This window comes from Pteronotus mesoamericanus, unplaced genomic scaffold (genome assembly GCF_021234165.1).
Source record: "Pteronotus mesoamericanus isolate MK-2021 breed Mesoamerican mustached bat unplaced genomic scaffold, CSHL_Meso_final scaffold_1066, whole genome shotgun sequence".
NCBI classification, from domain to species: Eukaryota; Metazoa; Chordata; class Mammalia; order Chiroptera; family Mormoopidae; genus Pteronotus; species Pteronotus mesoamericanus.
The window spans coordinates 2840928-2861357 of NW_026555299.1; the positions used below are offsets into that span (position 1 = coordinate 2840928).

General features: G+C 58.2%; 1 protein-coding gene across 2 annotated transcripts in view; it reads right to left on the bottom strand.

The window, feature by feature from the left end:
* Positions 1 to 1995: 1995 nt before the first annotated feature.
* TSPAN18 (tetraspanin 18) overlaps positions 1996 to 20430 on the bottom strand; it is a 168058-nt gene continuing 149623 nt past the window's right edge. For both annotated transcript variants that reach the window (XM_054587117.1, XM_054587116.1), the window contains 6 exons: positions 18492 to 18686; positions 11787 to 11861; positions 10593 to 10691; positions 9874 to 10056; positions 6366 to 6449; positions 1996 to 4598 (listed from right to left, as the gene is read on the bottom strand). In XM_054587117.1, the coding sequence (XP_054443092.1) occupies positions 4551 to 4598; positions 6366 to 6449; positions 9874 to 10056; positions 10593 to 10691; positions 11787 to 11861; positions 18492 to 18686 (684 nt within the window). In that variant the 3' untranslated portion in view covers positions 1996 to 4550. The remainder of the gene's footprint in view (positions 4599 to 6365; positions 6450 to 9873; positions 10057 to 10592; positions 10692 to 11786; positions 11862 to 18491; positions 18687 to 20430) is intronic.

Genomic DNA, 20430 nt, shown 5'->3' on the forward strand with positions numbered 1-20430 from the left:
TGACCCGGCCCCCCTGGACTCTCCTGGGGCTTCGCTCGAGGCTGCCCTGCCTTCACCCCAGCTCCTGGAGGCCCCTGGGAGCCCCCTTCCCCCAACTGGCCTGGGTCCGGAGCTCGACCAGTGGCCTCCCCCGCGGGCTGGCCCTGACATGGACACACAGGTAACCCCAGATGGGGGCCACCTGCAAGTGACGGGATTGGGAGATGAGGAAGAAAGAAAAGCATTGCATTTCTTTGTCCCTCGGCCATGCCTTCCAGGGTCTGATGCTCGCCTGCCCTTGCCTTGGCCCCAGGGTCTGGTGGGACAGGACTGGGTGTCCTTCTAACTCAGCAGGGGAAATGGAAATATTTCAGGAGGCCACCTCTTCTCCCCCCCGCCACCCCCTCCCAGACACCCTGGAGAAGGCTGACACCTGGCTCCCTCGGAGCTGAAGACCCCCTGCAGACCCAGCGGCCTGTGTGCCCCCCCGGTACCCCCTCTTCCCTCTCCATGCTCTCCCTCCCTCCAAGAGACACGCGTGGTCACCAGGACGGCAGCCCCTGTGTTCTGGGGACAGGAGTGGAGAGAAGCAGCCCAGGCCCCAGTCCCACCCCCCCACTTGGAATACAGTGTGTTTGGGGGCCAAGACGGGCGGTCCTTCGGTGCAGCCCAGCTCTGGCTACTGCCGGGTGGGCCTGTGTCTGGGACCCTCACACTGGCCTCCCCTGTGCCCGGCTGTCCCTGCAGCCACCTGCCTGGTGTCCAGCTCAGCTGAGGAGAGAGGCCCAGTGGGCCAGGTGTCTAAGGCTATGCTGCTGGTGGCCATGGTCGTGCGGAGGGGAACCTGAGGGCCTGCTCTTTCCTGGCACCCATCTCTTGCCGCTGAAGTTTGTGCCTGTCCCCAGGCAGAGCCCTGGCCAGGCTGGGAGGCCACCGCTGACTTGGGGAAGTGGTGGTGGTGGCCGGTGGGTGGTGCCCCCACAACCAAGGCCACGTCCTCCATCTGACCCACGCCCTTTAAAGCCTGGCTAGTCCCCACATGGGTGGCGGATGATAGCAGCGGGGCGGGGCAGGTAGACCCCTTGGAGGCGGCCAGGAAGGGGAGGCTTGGGCTGTGCTGGGGCTGTGCTGGGCCTCTGCCGGGCCGAGCTGGCCAGGCCGGCTTGCTCAGCCGGGGAGCAGCGAGGGCCCATGGGGATGGCGCTGCCCAGGCCGTGGCGCAGGGAAGCGTTCACAAAATTCCCTGATGGGTTAGACATCCAGTGAGGCCTGGAGGGAGGGGCTCTGGCAGGCAGATGTGCGCTGGGGGCAGGGTGGTGGTAGGGAGGGAACAGTGACAAAGGAAGCCACAAAGCCAGTGAGGAAGGCCAGGTGTGGGCCCAGCTCCCATCCAAAAGGTTTGAGAAGACCCAGAATGCCCTCCCAGGTCCCCTCTGCCACCAGAACCTGGCCAGGACTTGCCAAGCTCCTGCCCCAGCCCATCCCTCCCCCAAATCAAGACCACTTTTCCTCACGGCCACTATTTATTCTTCGTTCCTTTTTCTTTTTGTAAGAAACAGTCACAAAAACCAGTGCAAAACCATCAGTGTGGGTGTCCTGTTTTATATTACAAAAACTCTTGATATATAATATAAAAAGGGGGACTCACGGGAAATAAACATGATAAATTAGCTCTGCTATCTACTGCAAGGAACATTTACAGTTTTCAAAATAGACTTTCAACATCGGGCCCATGGGGGAGGGGAAGAGGGGGCTTCTTGGGGTGCTGGGGCTGCATCCAGTTTGGGGGATCCTGCTGGGGCCCCACACGCATGGGTAGGAGAGGGGCAAGGGAGGCTGGGCATGGGCCCTAGCCCCCAAGATGTCTCCTTTCCCCCAGAGGCACTGGTTTTGGAGCAGGAACAGGGTGGGTACCCAATTCAGTGTGAGGTCTTCCTTGGCCCTCGCCCTGCTGTCCGGTCGGTCGTAAGAAGCTGCAGAGGCATTCCTGCCCGCCGCTCCACCCCCTCAGCCGACACCCGCCCCCAGCAATAGCGTGTGGGCTCTACCTGGACCAGCCCAGCCCAGCCGAGATGAGGCCAAGCGGGCTCCTTGGGTTGGGGCAGGGCTTTCTTTTTCCATGCCCCACCCAGCCTTGCCCCGTGCCTCAGAACAGCCACTGGCAGCCTTGCAAATAGCTACCTGCCTGAGCAAGTGTCCTGCTTTCCCTTTCCAGCCTCAGAGTGTGCCCAGGGGATGGGAGGGAGGGGGTCAGGTTCAGTATTCTTTGCTACCTTTCTGGAAAGCCCTTGACGAAAGAGCCTCACGTCTGTGCGTGAGCCGCTCAGCCGGATGGTTCCCCGTGACCTTCCCCTCAAACCACTGTGGGGCCCTGAACAGGTGCAGGGGAAGAGGCTGGAGGAGCGGTGTTGCCGTGCCAGGCCTGTGCTCCTTACCTCCCAGACCCCAGGTTTTCCTGCACCGCCCTGGGCTCCTGCCACACAGCTGCCCAATTTGACCTCTTCTCCCCCGCTCAACCTCAGACCAGCCAGTTGACTGTTCCAAGAAGCTGGTGGATCTTGAAGGGCAGGCCCTCCTCAGGCTGGGCTGGGGTGCCAGCTGCGGGCCCCTTGGATCCCGGGATGCCCAGTTTCTAGGGAGCTTGTGGCATCACGGAGTCACCAGGGCAGGCTGTTCCAGGAAACTTGGAAAGACCCAGTTGGTGGGGACAGAAGGACGGTGGGAGGTGGAAAGGGAGAAATGGGAGGTCTATCCCAATCTTTACAGCAGGCACAGAGCTCTGGCTGCACCTCAGGAGAAGGCAGGTGGCAGAGCAGGGCAGCGCTGGGCTCTGGGCCACTGCTCTCCCCAGGAGTGGCTGGAAAGCAGGAGGGGAGATGGGAAGCTGCCACAAGGCCATGGCCTGGGCCCTGAAGAGACGGAGAAGAGCAGGTCAGGCACGGTACCACCCCTCCCTCTCCCACACCTGTGGCAGACAGCACTAATCAAGCTCCAGGTGCCTGGCAGACATCACTAATGGATTGCACTGCCTCTCCCCCTGGGCCCAGCCCAAGCCTCGGATCCCCTGCACAGCCTCCGCCAGCCCATCCCTCCCCCAAATCAAGACCTCCCAGACCGTCAGGGTTGAGGCGTCTTGCAATCCAGGTGCCAGCGCTGGTCTGGAATTTGAGGTCTGTGTGATGAGGGGCTGATTTGTGGGTGCCGTGTGGGTGTCAGTCTGTGGGAAAACCTCTTCCTGCCTGAGCCTGCAGGGAGCCCTCAGGAATGTGCTATGGATGGTGAAGAGACAGGAGTCCATGGCACGGCAGAAATTATGAGATGCCCTGGAGTTCTTTAGCCTGGAGACAACAGGCAGCCTTAACACTTAAGGAGCAAGGGCTACGCCTTGGATGGAACCATGGAAAAACAGAAGTCTCTCCTGTATATTAAGCTGATGCTCAGGCCAGCAGCCCAGAGGCAGAGTGCTGTCCTGGGAGGTAGTAAACTCCCCGTCCCCAGAGGTGTGCAAGAAGAGGGTGGAGATCTCGGCAGTGGTCTTACAGAAGATATCCAGGCCACAGTTCTAGGGGAGGAGAGAACCAGGTGATCTCGGGGGTGGGGGCTCCTTCCGGCCCTGGGAGCCAGGGAGTTGGTGGAGAACAGGGAAGGGGATGGGCTTACAAGGGGAGATGGGTAGCATGGAAAAGGGACCCTGGTGCGTGTACGTGTGCTCCTGGGGGCTGAGAAGTGTGAGGAGGTGGGAGGGAGGGCAGGGGGGACAGTCTGGAATTTTCTTAGCTGTGGAACTGGGAAGAGACCATTCCTGGCCTGCCTGCCCTCCCCTCCTGGGGAGACCACGCTGCCAAGGCCAGGGAGGGGTGTGAGCAGCAGATCTGCTGGACGGAGTGTCAGGCAGCCTGGAGACAACCCAGTGCTTGTTCAGGATGTCATGCATGTGCGGCGTGACTGTGGGTGAGACTCTGGGCCTTCCAGATTATTTAGTCCAACAGCTGGGGAAAGCAAGGACCCCACCGGCTGGGCCATTCTTGGATCCAGTGTCCCCAGCCCACCCTCAGCCTGAGCAAGAGCAGGGGCAATTCCACCGACCGCAGGACCCAGGATTGTGAGTAGGTGCTGAGTTCTCAAGGACGTGGTGACCAAGGCTCCTTGGGGCCCCTGGGCTGTGGGGACCTCTCTCCGAGGTTTGCCTTTTGCCTTCTTGTTGCCTAAGTCCTCCCTTTCTTGGCACCGGGTTCTGAAGCTGTGAGACGACCCAGGCCCAGGGCTGCCAGAGTCCCGCTGGGCCGAGGAGGGGACCTGGGACTGGTGTTCCTTTGGTCTCTGGTGCAGACTGCATCCCGGACGCAGAGAGCCCACGGCCCGCACCCCAGAATCCAGGCTGAGTACATCAGTCCATAGTTTTGTCATTTTGTTTTGTTAAAAAAATAGCTATTTCCCCTTGCCCCTTCTCCTGGCCACCCACAGTGGCCTCACCTCCTCCCCCGGGATTAAGGGGGGAAGGGTGTCGGGGAAGGGGAGAGCATTGGGTGCGGGGCAGTTGGTGGGCGGGGTGAGTCTTCAGGCCACGCCCTCTACTGGATGCCTCGGAAGAGGCACATGGCGAAGATCATGGCGAAAAGCTGCACAGAAAGTGGGAGTTGGCTAGTTAGTCTGGGCCCACAGCTCCCTTACCGCCGCCCGCCCTGCAGCAGGGAAGGGGCTGCCCATCCCTCTTGGCACACTCCTGATACCCCCCAAGCCACGGGTCCCCTTTACGCCGTGCAGCTGGGGAGGGAAGTGGGCTTCGGAAACCCAGAGACGTGAGCTCAAATCCACCTTCCTTACTCGCCAGCGGCGACCCCGGGCTGAACACTTCCCGTCTCTGGACCTGAAAGTGTCTCCAGAATTCACTGCATGCCAGGCACAGTTCTAAGTGTTTGCTCAGAAACCTCGCAGACCAGGAAGTGAGGCACAGGGAGGCCGTGGCACCTGCCTAAAGTCACACAGCAGCAAGTGGGGGAGCTAAGGCTCGAGTCCAGGCTTCCTGACGCCAGAGCCCACGCTCCTAACCCGCACCCTCCTCCTCCTAGTGCACAGGAAGCGCGTGAGACTGAAGTGGAAGGTGATGATCTAGCGATGTAACGGTGCCTGTGGTGTTACTAACCGGCAGGATTGTTACTAACCGGCAGGGAAGACACAGCCCTTCCCAGAGCAGGAGTACAAGCACGAAAGGCCGGGGGCGGGGCGGTGGGGCGGGCACAGACTTGGCCACGCCCCTCAGCCCAGGCTGCCTGACGCCCCCAGGGCCAAAGCTCTTCATCCAAGCAGCACAAGGAACGGTCTCCAGACCACAGGCTCTTGGAGAAATCTCTAGGAGGGACAGTGGCTGGCGACTATGGGAAAGGTCACTGTCTGGAGCAGGGTTCTGCCTCCCACAGGGGCCGGGGACCTGGACACTAAAAGCCTACATCCTTCCTGCCCCGGACGCGTGTCTGAAATTTCCCCAAGCCCAGTGCAGGTTTATCTGTTTCTTCACTGTTACCTCCCCAGAGAGGACGGGTTCGCTTTGAACAGTCCCGGCACACAGTAGGGGCTCAATCTATGCTTGAGGAGTAGCTGAAGGAGGGAATGAATAAACGACCTTTCCCCCTCCCCCATCCCCAGCAGCCTCCATAGACTGCTGTAAGCGCGGCTGTAGGGCACGGTAAGGGCACCGTGGTTATGGTGCCAGGTGGGCGGCAGCCCTGCGAGGCTGCCCGGCACCCTTTCCCTGAAGGCCCGGAGGTGACTGGGCTTGGGCAGCGCCGCCCCTCTAACCTCCCTGAGCAGCCGGATTGAGATGGGGAGAGGGGGAGCTCCACCCTGTGGCTGAAGCGCCCCCTGTTGGTGTCTGCGAGGGTCGGCAGCTACCTTTCTTACGAGCCGGGGGGCCCTCCAGGGACAAGGGGCTAGGAAAGCCCTTGTGAGGTTAACCAGGCTGCACAAGCCCTGAACACAGAAGGGCCTGACCTAGAAGCACACACCAGCACCCCCTCAAGGCAGCTGTTTTGCTCCTTTGTTCCAGAGTTCTGTAGACCTTGGGTGGGGTTCGGGGACCAGGGGGAATGGGGGATGGGGTGGGAGAGGAGTAAAGACAGGAGTGGGAGGAAGATAGGGGAGTGACTCTCAGGACCCACCACCCTCACTGCCCAGAGACTCGCTCAGGCATGTCCGGAGTCCCCCGACTCAGGCAGCAGGCAGGCTTGGCTGGGCTCACCACCCCAGAGTGTCCGCCGTGGGGGACCCAAGGGTCCCGAGTTAAGGACGTGGAGAAGGGGGGGCTGGGGGTTGCAGGCCACGGGCAGTCTGCCCCAGACCCCATGTGTGCCCTGCTCCTGGGGAACCGCAGAGGCCAGGCCTTCACTCACCTCAATGGCCAGCACCCCGATGGCGAGGGCTCCGGCAAGGTAGACGTAGGTTTCGCAGGCGTTGAGGATCACCGTGTAACAGCCCTGGGGGAGAGGACGGGGTAAAGCCGCAGACCGAGGGACAGTCTGGGGTCACCCTGGGGGTGAAGCCGGGGAACTGGCATGGGCCCTAAAGCCCAGGCAGCATCGTAGGCGTGGAGCACGGCTCCAGTCCCTGCAGGGCCGCCCAGCCTCTCTGAGCCCCTCTAAGCACATCCTGGCTGGTGGTAAGTGTCTGAGCGCAGAGTTGTGTGTGGGGGATCGGTCCCTGTGTTTCCGGGTCTCTCTCTCTACACACACACACACACACACACACACACACACACACACACGGCACGGGAGAAACAGTAAATCCTTCCAGGGCCTGACGTTGACTTTGACGTGCCTTGCACCAGGGAACTTGTCCAGCAGAGGGAAGACATGCCTGTGTGCTCCCTCTGCTGAGGGTGGTGTGCCTGGGGCCTTAACTACCCGTCTTCCATGTATCTGGCTCTGGTACCCTTTGGGTCCCTGGACTGAACCGAGCTGACCGGGCTGGCCAATGGAGGCCTGAGATACTGAGAGCTCTCGCAGGGAGCAGGGAGGGCAGGGGGAATGGGCGGGGCGATGCCACCAACACTTTGGGGGCCTCCACCCTGTCAGGAACTTTGCTGGAGAATAGCGTAAAACCTCCTGCCCACTCAGGCCCACCCCGATCCCTGAGCAGCCAGAACGCCGTCATGGCCAGGCCCCCCCATTCCCCAGGCAGAACTGGGTATGGGTTTCCACTGCTCTCCCAGCCTCCTCACCATGAGCCTGCTGGCCCTGCACGGTGGGGCCCTGCTGATACTCTCGCCTTGAGCTAGTCTTGTCCTATTCACTGTGCTCCAGCCCTGCTGGCCTTCCCTTGGTGCCTGGAACACACTGTGCTCCCTCCCACCCCAGGGCCTTTGCACGTGCTGCTCTTGCTCTCTTGCTGCATTGCTTTTCCCTTTCTAGGAGGATGAGGGTGTAGCACTTTGTTTCAAGAAGAGTCACAGCAGCACCCACACTCACACGCCACTACGAAGCAGGTGAGGACAGTGAGGATAAAGCAGAGAAACAGCAAAGACTCAAGATCACCTGGACAAATGGAGACTATGGATGGCGGCACCTGGAGACATGGCAGCCATTTTGCCACCAGAAGTGGTAAACACAAGGAAAAGACCCCAAAGATCACAGACACCAGGCCTGGGCTGACATGGCAAAGCCTTGACTGACACATCAGAGCCACTCATACAATGTGAGAAGCCACTATCTTCTAGAATCCTTGCCATGTGTGAAACACAAAGGTACTTGCTTAAGCCCCTTTAGTTGGGATTTCAGTTACTTGCAATCAAACGTGTTGCTGGCCTACGGGGGGGCTGATAAGACCGTGACAGGATATCAGGCCAAGTCGGAAATGCATCCTGGGCTTTAGGGAAGTGGGTTTTGGAGAAAAATACAAACAGAGAGTCTCTTGGCAGAGGCTTTTAAAAGGGAAGAATGCTCAGAGGGATGTGAGTGTCTCAGAAACGGAGTCCCAGAAGCCAATCTTGGTAACCCTCCCAAGGAACAGGGGAAGAGTCATCCTGAAGAACTAAATAGCTCTGCAGGGGCCTCGCTGATGAGCTCCCAACATAAAAGCCATACCCAGGAGATGGCAGGAGGCATCAGGACTGAGTTTGAATCAGAAATGAGAAGCATGTCGGGATGAGGCCCTAAAGGACCAGGGCCCATGAAAAGCCTCCCAGAACAATCCACAAGTGGCCTTAGGACACAGGTTTCGCTATGCGCATCAGACATTCCTAACAGCAGCTCCAACAACTTAGAAGTTCGTTTATCTTTCATCTCAAATCCCGAGCTGTAGTGGCAACTCTGGTCTGTGGAGTTGTCAGTGGCCTTGTCTCCTTCTTTCTTGATCCTCTGACATCCTGGAGGGCTACCCTCCTCTGCAAGGTCAGGTCTGGCTGTCACCACAGCTGCATTCCAGCCAGGAGGAAAGGAGATGGGCGGGCACAGCGCTTTCTCTTAAGGATATGACTCAGTTGCACAAATCACATCTGCTTACCTCCCTTCGGCCGAAAGTTGGTCACATGGCCTAGTTTCAAGGGAGGCTGGGAAGGGCAGCTTCACCTGGTGGTCAGGGGCCTTATAAAGCCCTTCATTCCAAGAAGGAAGGGGTGAAAGGAGTATGGGGATAACCAGCAGTCTCTGCCATTGTATAGGGGATCTGGGGTCCAGAGAATGTGTCCTGGCCGTGGTGACATAGCAGTTAACGTACCAGGCCAGGCTCACATCACAGCAAGGAACTGCCTCTCTGTCCTGCAGCCTCTCTTCACGGCAGAGACCCAACCCCTATGGTGGCCCACCCTCCCAATTCTGCAGCGACCTGATCCCAGGGCCCTAGTCTCCTTCTTGATGTCCCTCTCCCGCTGTGCAGGAGGCAGGACTGTGAGGGGCAGAGGAACTTGGCTCTTGGCGCCTTTGTACCCTTTGACATGATGTGGGAAGGTGCAGGGGATGGTGGTGCGGAGTCTGTGAGACAAAGCTGAGGCCGGAAAGAGACTCACCAGATGGCCAGTGTCAGGCTGCAGCTCAACTGTCCCCTCCCATGGGACTCGGAGAGGCCTGCCTTGAGCCCTCTACCCCAGTCCCTTCTAGGCCGTCGTCTGGTTTTCTTTCCTTCATAGTCATTGTTGCCATGTGAAATGATCACTTTCGGTTTGTTTGCTGCTTGTTTATCATCTGCTTCCTCTAACTAAACCAGGAGCCCCACAGGAACAGGGTCTGTCTCCTGCCACTGAGGCGTCCCTCGCATCTGGGACTCTCCCGTGAGATTCTCATTAAAGACCTAATCGAGCGACAGGCGTGGGGAACGGGCTCAGCCCGCCCTCCTTCGCCCCTTCCCTCTGGTCTCACACCTGCACTGAGGGCCAAGGTGGGGGGTGCTGGTCACTGGGGGACCTCGTGTCACACAGGATGGGATACGGATCCCTCTGAAACTGAGATGAAGTCCTAGAGTTGTAAGAGAAGCAAAGAAGTCTAGGAGCTTCCCTGACCTTGCTCCGTTGGAGCCGGGAGGTGTTCAATGTGGCAAATGTGAGCTGCCCCCAAAATGAAGGAGGGAGCCCCCAGCTGCGTGAATCTAGTTCTGGCTCCCAACCTATATTATAAGAAGCTCAAGGAGTGCTCTGCCTGGGACACTGGAAAACTACTCCCCCTTTACCCCCAGCCAAGGTGCCCCCTCCTCTGGCCTGTGCCATCTCTGAGCCATGTGCCACCTTCATCGCTTCCCCTTTTGATTGGACCTCAGGAGCCTGGATGGAGCTTCATTAGCCTCTATTCAGTCCCACATCACGGCCAACAGTCCCATGGGATCCCAGGGGGCCTTCAGGCCCTCCGGGACGACACTGCCGCCCACCCAGCTCCGGCCACCACGGCCCCCTGCCTGGGGGAGCAGGGCCTGTACCTGCTTGTTCAGGAACAAGTCCCTTCCCAGGAGGCACTCCTCCCTGCTCAGCAGGATCCCGTCCCGAGTCTGGGGCTCTCTCCGGCAGCAGGCCTCGGGCACCTCGTCACTATCCAGAGTCAGGAGTCGAAACACCGATGCAAACTTGAAGTCCTCAGGTCCATTGACCCCGCAGCAGCCAAACTAGGAGGAGAGCAAAGGGGAGAGTCTGGTGGGCGGGAGCTGGCCCTGTGGGACAGAGGAGGACAGACAGCCTCTCTAAAGGCTGCAGTGAGGAAGCATGATGGAAGGGGGTTGAGGCCCGGATGGGGTCTGGCTGCCCCCCGCTCCACCTGTGTGACCTGGGGCAAGTGACTCAGCTTCTCTGAGCCTGCAGTGTCCTCATCGGTAAAATGGGGGCGGTGGTAACAATTTCTACCTCATCAGGCACTTGGCACTCAGCAAACAGTCGCTACGATTTGCTACCACTGATGACGACAACTGCTTGAGAGCTCAAGTCAGGGAGGGCAAACAGGTTTCATTCGGAGTGTGGACTGTGATCGAGGGGCCGTGGTTGCGGGACGCTGCGTGGATGTGACTCTGGGGCGGGTCTGGGCTTGGGGGCCAGTGCCCGGGTCGATCACTGGCACCTGAGCAGAGGGCGCTCTGGAGGCCGGGCGTTTGCAACACTGGGCTCTGAGCGCTCCTGGCATCCCTGGGTGTTGGGGGACGTCACTCACCGTGATCATGACCGAGTTCCAGGTGGCAGAGAAGACATCTGTGTCGTTGTTGCCCTGATAATGCTTGGTGAGCTCCTTGGTGAAGAATTCACGGGTGAGCTGGGGGCAGAGGGAGACGGTGGGCTGAGACCCCCGCCTGGCAGCTTGGTGCTGCCCCTCCCCTTCCCTGACCTCTCCACCTGACAGCTTTGGGGGAAGGGAAGGAGGCCTCAGGGCCCTGGTGCCAGGTTCCTGGCATGTTCCTAAGCTTGGGGCAGGTCCCTCAACCCCACCTCAAGGCCTGTGGCCTGCCCCCATCATGGGAGCACTCGCGTGAAAAGTTTACACACAGCCCTGGGCAACCCCGAGGCCAGGGCATGCTGGGCACCTCGCTCTGCCCCGCGGCTCTTCTCAGGCGGAGGGCTAACACAAGGCGGGGGGCTTGCCCTCACGCCACCCCCTCCACCCCGAGCTGAGCCTCAGACAGAGCTAAGTGGATGCCCTGGAGAAACCACGGTAAGGAGCAGGTAGTCTTTGCACATCTAGTGTCCAGAGATGTCCCTGGAAGCCACTCCTACACTCCAAATATTCTCCAGAGGTCTCACCACCCTCCTCTTGCTGTGATGAGAGGGTGGGGAGCTGGGTGGTGCCCTGCAGGGGGGGTCCCTCTGGGCAGCGACAGCTCTTCTGCTCACCACCCAGGGCCAGCTTGTGCCTCCTGCCCCCTCACCATCCCACTGCTTTGTTTCGAGGCCGCCTTTGGCTGGTGCCTGGCTCTCCCAGACTCAGGAGGGGGCTGGTGATCCAGATGGCCGGAGCCCCTGGAATGAGATGGCCTGTGGGGACAAGTGGCCCAAACTGGATGCTGGCCAGGGCCTCAGCTGCTTGTCACACATGCCAGAGCCCAGGGGACAGCTTCCCTGACTATCCTTAGACTGTCAATTGCCTGGCGAGGTGTGGAATGGAAGATTCCAGAAGCAGATGTATGATTGTACTAGATGTTGGAGGAGTGAAACCCTTAAGGGCCCCCTGATGCTAATCTTCTGGAAAAGCCCTTATAAGGAAGAGGCTCGCTGGGTCACACTTTGGGCTGAAAGTACTGGATGGGAGGCTGGTGACTCTGTGAGACCCTCTGAGGACGGGACAGGCGGGCATGGTGGCCACTGATCCCTTGCTGGAGGCAGGGAGCCAGTGTGCATGGGGCCCAGTACGTACATTTTCCCTGAAGATAAAGGCCAGGATGGCCGCCGAAAGCTCCGCCAAGAAGATGACCAGGATGAACAGGAAGAACTGCAAAGAGAAGGGGCGGGCTCATGAGTCCTGAGGGTGGGAGGCAAAGGGGACACTGCTCACGGAAGCCCCCTTCTGCCTGTCATACAACTGATGCAACGTACCGACTCTGTAAAACTAAGCAACTTCATTGCCATAACCCAGACATTTTTCATAATGTGCATACCAGCCATCCATCTTGGGGGTCAACATGGTTGTGAGGCAAATATGGAAAAAGTAACAAACAAACAAGCCTTCCGTGCAACTGGCACCGCTTAGCTGAGGCCCCTTGTGCAGTGTTCCAGCTGAGCAACCCTGCCTGGCAGACCTGGAAGGTGATGGATGTCAACTGTCCAAGCTGTGGGATCCCTGGCTTTCCCCACCCCGCCGGCCGCAGGGCCGCCTCCCTGCTGCAGCTTCTCCTCTGCATGGGAGGTGGAGGGTGATACTGATCTTCAGCCGCAATAACAGAGCAAGTTTGGGGGGAAGGTGGTGTGCCTATCAAAATGTGGAAACCCAGGGGCTGGGAGTGTCAAATCTAACAGAGCCCCCTCTCCCCCGCCACTGCATTTCCTGATGCTCCCCGAGTCCCCCACGATGACCCTCGCCTCGGGGCCACCTCTGCCGGCAAGGCCGCTCCCTTCCACACCCACCAGCACCTTGTTTTCCAGACCAGGTTTAGCCTCAGCTGCTCCCCTGTTGAGGAGCCTGTCCCTGCTCCCCCACATCACCAGAGACGTCCTCATCGCAGCTGCTGAGTCCCCACAGGGTCCCTAACGTAAGCACGGAGGCTGTAACTCAGCAAGCCTTTCCCCATGCCCGAGGGCGCAGACATTGGCCGGTTCGTGGCTATCCGATGAATGAGTGATGCCAGCGGCGACTGACTCGCCATCACGGCCTTCCTGTCCACTACCTCTCAGGCCCTTGTTGGCATGGGCACAGTTTTGGGTGAGAGCTGTTGGCAGAAGAAAGAGGAAATGGCTGTGCCTTCATTACTTAGCACCGCTGGTGCCTTTGGCAGGTACAATCTGTGGCAGTCGCAGAGTTGTCACCCACCTGAGACCACCAGCAGAGGAGTGAATCCCCAGGGCACACAGAGCTAGATTCTTACAGACCTTCCAGCCACCGTGGCCAGCTGCGCCCAGACCTGCTCCCTTGGGTCATGGTCCCCAGAGCCACTGGGCTCCACGGGATGTGCCCAGCCTAGAAGGAAGCAAAGGGTCCTGGGCTTAGTGTCCGCCTTGCCTTGCTTTGTGTGACTTGGGACAACCACTGAAACCCCTTCTAGCTTCCCTTTCCTTGTCAATAAAATGAGGATGTAACAGCCACTTCCAGGGTCACGTGGGGAATAACGAAATACTGGATGTGACAGTGTTCTGCATGTCACAAGAGAGGCCGAGCTAAGCTGGTCGTCAAGGCTCTTACAAGACTAGGAGCGCAGAAGCCAGCTCAAGTGCCAGCTGCTCCGCGAGCCCCCGGCGCCTGGCTCCACTGACACCCTCGGTGTCTCTCCTGGATCCGGTTTCTTCCGGTCAGAGGAAAGTTTCTGTCACTTTACCCTCATCTCAGGAAGAGCCCAGTCATGTTCCCTCCCTGACTTCTCAGCATGAACAGCAGCTGCCCCGATAGAGGTCCGTCCCGAGGTCCCTCCAAATGGCCTTCCTGTCCAATGGCCTTGTTTTGTTTCTTTTAAACGTCCATACTCAAGAACCACCCCTGGCTTAAACAGGTCAGCCAGCACAAAGTGTGGGCCTGTCACTCCTCATCCCGAACGGTCGCCTCTGGCCCCAGGAGTCCCGCCAGGCTGAAGCTGCGCCGGTGTGGGCTCGGGCCTCAGAGAGGGTCCTTCAGCACTGGGGCCTGGCACTTGGTCCCCGTCTCTGCAGTGGACAAAACAGGCCGGGGAAGGAAACCGCCACTCCAAAAGAGGGCAGCCCCGAACCCTCAGAGCCCATCCCTCCGCCCTACCCCAAGTCCTTTCAGGGCGCCACGCTGCCTTGTCTCTGCTGAAGAGCGCGGCTCAGGACAACCCGTCCGCAATTCTGCCGGACTTTCACTAGGGGTCTGCTTCTGACAGGCCAGCCTTGCGGGGGTCCGCTCTGACCTCGGGCTGAGCTCGGGATTGGGCAGAGTTCCCCGGCCAGAGGGGACTGTGACAGTGCGTCCTGGGCCGCTGGCCGGGACACCTGCAGGCCATTCCGACACCCCTGTGGCCTCTCCCCCACGCCTGGGTTCGCCCTTGCGCGGAGCCACGTGCTCTCCGCTTCCGTGGCCTCTCTTCCCCCGACAGTGACGGAGGCCCTTGGCACTTCCGTTTGGCTAGTGATGGATGGTCTTCGGGTTGTTTCCACGCAAGCCGTTCCCTGCCCTGTGCCCCGCTCAGTGGAGTTGCTGGCAGTGCTCAGGCTGGCAAAGAGCAGCCCCAGAAAAGGTCTCCATCCTCGGTGACATGATTCAGCTGGCTCTCACTATTGATCGACGTGGCTTAGACAGTTATAAACTATGGATGAGACCGAGCTCCAGCCTCACGCACTCCGCGTGCTCACCACTCCGCCAGCGTGTGCGCCATCCAGGCTGACTCGGCACAGCTGCAGCGAACGAACGGTGCAGGCGGAGCCCCGCGCGCAGGGCTGGTGCGGTGCAGGGGCTGCTGAGACGGGGGCTCTGAACCAAGGGGAAGTGCGGCCTTCCTGAAGACAAGTGCTGCCGTCTACTGAGTGCTCACCACTTAGGCGCTGTGGGTCTCACGGATCGTTTCACTGTACCCTCCTGGCAGCCTGGAGAAGCCGCTGCTTTATTATCAACACCCCCATTTTACGGATGCAAAAATTGGGAGCCTGAGCGAGGGAGCTGGGCACAGCAGGTAGGCGGTACACCTGGGAGAAATGGGAACTCTGATTCCAGAACATGGCCTTTTAACACCAAGTCACCCTGAAACCCACACGAGCCTCCGGGTTGTACTAATTCCCAATGGCCTGCAGAGTCAAGTCTCTTGTGGATCCACCCCAGGTCCTTTAGTTTCCTATTTATCAAGTGTTTGCATGTGCCAGGAACAGAGCAAAGCAACATATGGGAAGGAGGTATTATTACCGTCATTTTGCGCAGAAGGAATCTGAGGTTCAGAGAGGTTAAGTAACCAGCCGCAGGCCACACAGCCAGGAAGTGGCAGTGCAGGGGTCAGAACCAGGCTTTTCTGACTCCAGAGCCAACGCTGTTACCCACATCTCTGACAGCCTTCTCTCTGTTCTTTCATTCCAGGGCCGGTTACAGAGCACCTGCTCTGTGCCAGGCACTGTGCTGGGGACTGGCAAACAAACACACACCAGGCAGATACAGCCTCATGGAGTGCACATTGAGCGGAGCACCATGATTCAAGAAATGAAATTCATGAGATGAAATTAAAGAATGAATCCGGTAACTCGTTGGCGGAGAAGTTGGCCAGAGGAAGGAGGTCTGCAGGCTGCCTTGCCATTGCTCCTGGTGACTTGAGTGTGTGTGAGTGTGAGTCAGTCACCTGAAGGAAAGTGCCAGGCTGTGGTTCCAACATCCCAGCCGCGCCCCTTCTGCCTGCTCGCCTTCTCCAGCCTGAAATTATTTCCTTCTGCTTAACTGGTCGTTTGGAGGGGCGGCCCCTGGCCCCAGCCACAGGCCTTGTCCGGGTACTTCCTGGGACTTCCCCTAATCTGGGCCTCTCCCCTGGTTTGTTTGCCTTGCATTCATCTAACCTTAATCCATCTGCCCGTGGGCACATTTGCCAGTAATTCCTGAGCATCAAATTTACAACACTTTGCATAGGATGGGAAAATTAACAAAGGGGCGGCAACTGCTATTTTGCCTACTGGTGAGCATTTCCAGACTCTTCTAACCCATCTGCCTACAGGCACATCTGCTTTCAGCCCTCATTTCTAATAAATATTTACCAAATTTACATATTTCATGTGCCATTCAGCTCATTGATCTCTTTTAAATATACTCATCTCTTTTTGCCGTTCTCACTTCCAATTTAGCATGCCTTTTTTACAAAATGTTTTTAACAATGTGAGTCAAATAACTGGGCCAAAAAAATTCCTTGGACAGCAGAGGTGAGCAACCAGGAAAAAGGGATGCCACAAAGTGTCAATAATAGGCTTAAGTTCTCCTGTTGTATGTGAAAATGCTGTGAAATTGATCAACAGGAGTGTCTGAAAAATGTATCTTCAGAAAAATCGGTCATTAGGTGATGCGGTCATTAGGCTCATTGTCCCTGGGCTAAGGGTCACGGGACCCTGTGGGTGTTCGCCTCGGAGGAGGAGGAGGAGGGGAGGCTCAGTTACCTTCCACCCCCAGACCCCTTCTCCTGCAGGCCTTGAGCCGGGTCCCTGAGGAGGCTAAAGTGCTCCTTCTTGGCCCCTCTCAGGACAAGCCTTCCCTCCCTCCCGGCAGGCTGAGGAAGTGGTCTCAGGCTTCCCTGAGGACCCCAGCATCTACCAGGGGTGAGACACGGTGCCCCTCTTCCACTGGAACCCCCACACGGCCAGGGCCAGCTTAGAAGAGGAAGTGGTTCTTCTTATTTTTTAGGTCATGGGTCTTTTTGAAAACTCTCCGGAAACAGGCATGTGCACACGATATACACACGCACACACACACACAGCCCACATGTGCAGGCACACCCACACAGGCCCTGATGTGATATTTTACACATAATTTCAGGTGAATTTTGAACCACTTGAGTTCTGGGCCAGCCCTGGTATGAGAGAGAGGAAGCCTGGGTCCAGGGATCCCCCACCTTTGACCTGCACCGTGACCTCGAGCTTGTCTGTGCTGGGCATCAGAAAGGATGAGGAGGAGAGGGGAGGGGAAGGAACACAGGGGAAGTGAAGAGAAAGAGGCAGGGAGACTGCACAGAGGAGAGGGGCATTCAGGAGAGGGGTGGGGAAAGGCAGCGGGCATAGAAACCAAGAGGTCAGGAGAAAGGCAGAGAGAGAGAGAGAGACAGAGAGACAAAGAGCAAGCAAATAAAGGAGCAATGGAGAGATGAGACTGAAGAGAGGAAAAAGGCAGCAACAGAGAGGGGTGGGAAGGGGCTCCTGGAAGGTTCGGTGGGCTGGACGTGGCCGCAGCCAGGACTGGACTCTCTCTCTAGGGGGACTCGGGGTGAGCCTCATCCTGGGCCTCGGTCTCCTGATATCGAGGAGAACGATGTCCTCGTCCAGCTGGCAGGCTCAGAGGGAGCCACTTAGCTCACTGCCTCCCCAGCCCAGAGTCCCAGCCTGGCTTCCTGTCTTGGCTTCAGAGATGAGCCCATTAACAATGGATGAGCGCTGGGGGTTGAGGTGTGGGGGGCTCGAAGTGGGAGGAGAGGTTCAGTGTGTCCTGGGAAGCCATACTCCTCTCCTTTTAAAGTCCCTTGGGGCTCCCCAACCCAGATTTCTTCCCCTGCACCATCTGACACGGTAGAGAGCTTTCCACCAGGGGGCGCCCGTAGGTTTCTTTGTTTCCCAATGAAAAGTTTGCAGCTGCAGAGGGCCAGAGACCCAAGGCTCCGAGTTACACATTTCACAGCTGATTTCATTGCTCTCTGTGATGTGCGGCAGCTCACTGTGACACGAACCCGGGACTATGCGGTGTGTTCTAATCTTGGGAGGAGGCACTGTGCTGGCTCCCTGCCTCCCAAAGCGCTGCGTGCTGGCTCACAGGCAGGAGCAGGCAGAAGCCTTACAAGGAAGTCCTGCTGATGAGCAGCCCAGATCTTCCTGTTGCTTAGCTCCCCACCCACCCTCTCACCCGTCCACACACACGCTTCTCTTTGCAGGGTTGTTTTTAACTTAACCCATTTAACCCAAAGCAGTTCTAGGCTCAATTCACAAGTTCTCCCAGCTCTGGGAGCCCACAGGACCCTGCAGGGGAAGAAGACCCATCCACCAGGGCCAAGAAGGTCAGCAGAAGCCCAACGGACCACAGTTCACGGGAATACAACAGACCAGAGAAACAGGACATCTACCTCTTATCTTGCTTGGCTCCTAACTACTGCTGAGCTGGTCGGCTCCCTGCTTAACAAGCAAAGACACTGAGGCTCAGAGAAGTTAAGATACTAGATGGGAGTCATATCCTTAGTTAGGGGACAGATCCGGGCACATGCTCAAACAGGTCTGCCTGTCCGGGAGGGAGAAGACAGCCACTCCTGGCCCCCGATGCATCTTCAGCACGTAGTGAGCTATGAGGCCTATAGTATCAGTTCAAGGACTATTTATTTACTGAATAAAGGACCTTCAGAGATTGTATCATTTCTGTTTTAGAACTGGAAAAGCAAAAGGTGAATGATTTATACAACTGCTATCTTAGCTGTTTCTCCAAGGAATTATAGATCTGAGTTCTTAAAAGCAGGCAAGTAGAAAGGCGTCATGGCCACCATCCTCGGCTGACCGTGTCGTGGGGAAGCCTGGCTGTACACGCCCAGAGGCCACGGCCGCGCTCCACACAGGGCAGCTTGCCCATGCGGCAGGCTTGGGCCTGGCATGCAGAGCAGGCTCCGGGAGCTGGGGCTGCGAGTTCAAATGGGAGAGGTCAGTGGCCCTCCCGCCTCGGCTCAGACCTCAGCCTGAGTCCCCCGCAGTGCAGGCCCAGGGCCTCCACCTCCCGCCCCCCGGGTGGGGTGGGGGTGGCGGTACTCACAAACAGCAGCAGACACTTGTTCTCCCGGATGGCCCCGCAGCAGCCCAGGAAGCCGAGCAGAAAGAGCAGGCCCCCCATGGCCAGGAGGATGTAGGCGCCCGTGATGAGCAAGGGGTTGGCAGCCACGATCTCTCGGAAGCCTGTGGGGTCCACCATGACCCAGATGCCGAGGCCCAGCAGACAGGCCCCACCCAGCTGTTCGCAGGCCCAGATAGGAGGGAGGAGAAGAGACAGGCAGACACGGAGGTGAGATATTAGACCCTCCGTACACACGTCCCCCGAGCAAGGTCCCCGCAGAGGCGGTGAGCCCAGTGAGCTGGGTGGGGACTCCCTGTGCTGCAGGAGCCGGTGTCCCAGCGTGGCCTGTCACTGCTTCGGGTCTTCCCACTTACTGACCTTAAGAGCGACCCGCACCCTCTCAACCCAGCTTCCGACCCAGGTCCCGCCTTGGCCCGCGGGGAACCATATCGTGTGGAGTTTATTGGCCACTTTCAAATTTTCCCTACACATCAGAGTTGCAGGACGATGAGGTGGCCTAGTCCAACCCTTGGATCCCACACTGAACCCCAGAGGGGGCCAACGACCTGCTGAAGGTCACATGGGGGCTGAGTCCCTGGCTTCCCGATCTCCATGAACAGGCACTGACACCGACACTGTGCCCGCGCCCTGCTAAGGACAGGAAGGCAGACAAAAGCCATCCCATCTGTCCCCAGCAGGAGCCCTCAGTCAGGTTGGGTGCCCCACTCTCAAATCCGCACCTCGAAAGTCTCCATCTGCAGGACCCGTCCCTCCCTGCCTTACTCATCTGGGAGGCAGGTGGCGCAGACCAGAGAAAGAGCTGTGGTGCTTATCAGCTGTGTGACCTTGGGTAAGGGGCTTAACCTCTCTGAACTTCTTAGCTTCCTTGTGGTTAAAAAAAGATACAAATTCCCACCTCCCAAGGTGTCCCTTGAGGAAGAAAGGGCAGGATGGATGTGAATGTACTGAGCAGGTTTCGATAAATAGCTACTCCATTTGTCCCGGGCACAGGCAAGCCCTGGAAGCCGATCAGCGGCAGGAGAGCCAGTCTGGCATCACTGGATTTTGAAGGCTGTAAAGTGTTTGGAATCCCAGTGTGGTGGGAGGAATGACAGATGGCGGCTAAGGGCAAACTGCTGAGCTCTGGCTTGGCTGAGAGGGACTGTGAGCTGCGAAGAGATGCATAGTTTGGGGCAAAAGATCATATTTTAGGTATAGTTGGGGCAGGGGTTGGGTAGAGAGACCCAAGGGACCAGGCAGCGGGGGAGAGAGAAAGGGAAAACCAACAGAGATGGCCAATGACAAAAGGCTGCCATGGTGCCCTCTGTCACTGGTCTTCCTACCAACCTCCAGTGGGGCCCGTGTCCCTCCCCGTGGCTGTTGGAGGTTTTAGGGTTCAACAACTGCGCGCTGCATTCTGCTGCAAGAAGGGCTTGTACACAGACTGAGCCGCCCAGGTGGCCCAGCCTGTTTCAGGCGGGGACACTGGGGCTTGCCCAAGGTCACTAGCTTGGAAGTTGGGTCTAGAATTCAAGTCTGTCTGGCTCCCTGCTCTTCAGAATTATGGGCCCAGGGAGGGGGTGGTGGGAATGCAGGACACAGCTGCTGAGACGTATAGAAAATAGATGGAGAGAGACAGAGTCCGTCTTGACCAGAAAGGGGCCTCTTCTTCACAGTGACCCCACCCTGGAGGATGTTAGTGGACGTGTATTCATCCAGGTCTTGGATGCACCAAGGTCAAAGACTCAGGTGGGGTCAGGAAAGCCTTCAGGGACTCAAGGTGACAGGAGTGTGGCTCTCTCCTGCAAAAGACCATGTGCTCTGGCCCTCGGAGCCTGTGCTGCAGGACACTGGGCTGGCCCCCTAAGCACTCAGGGCTCTGTCCCTCACGGGCAGAATCCATAGGTGGGGTGGGGATGGA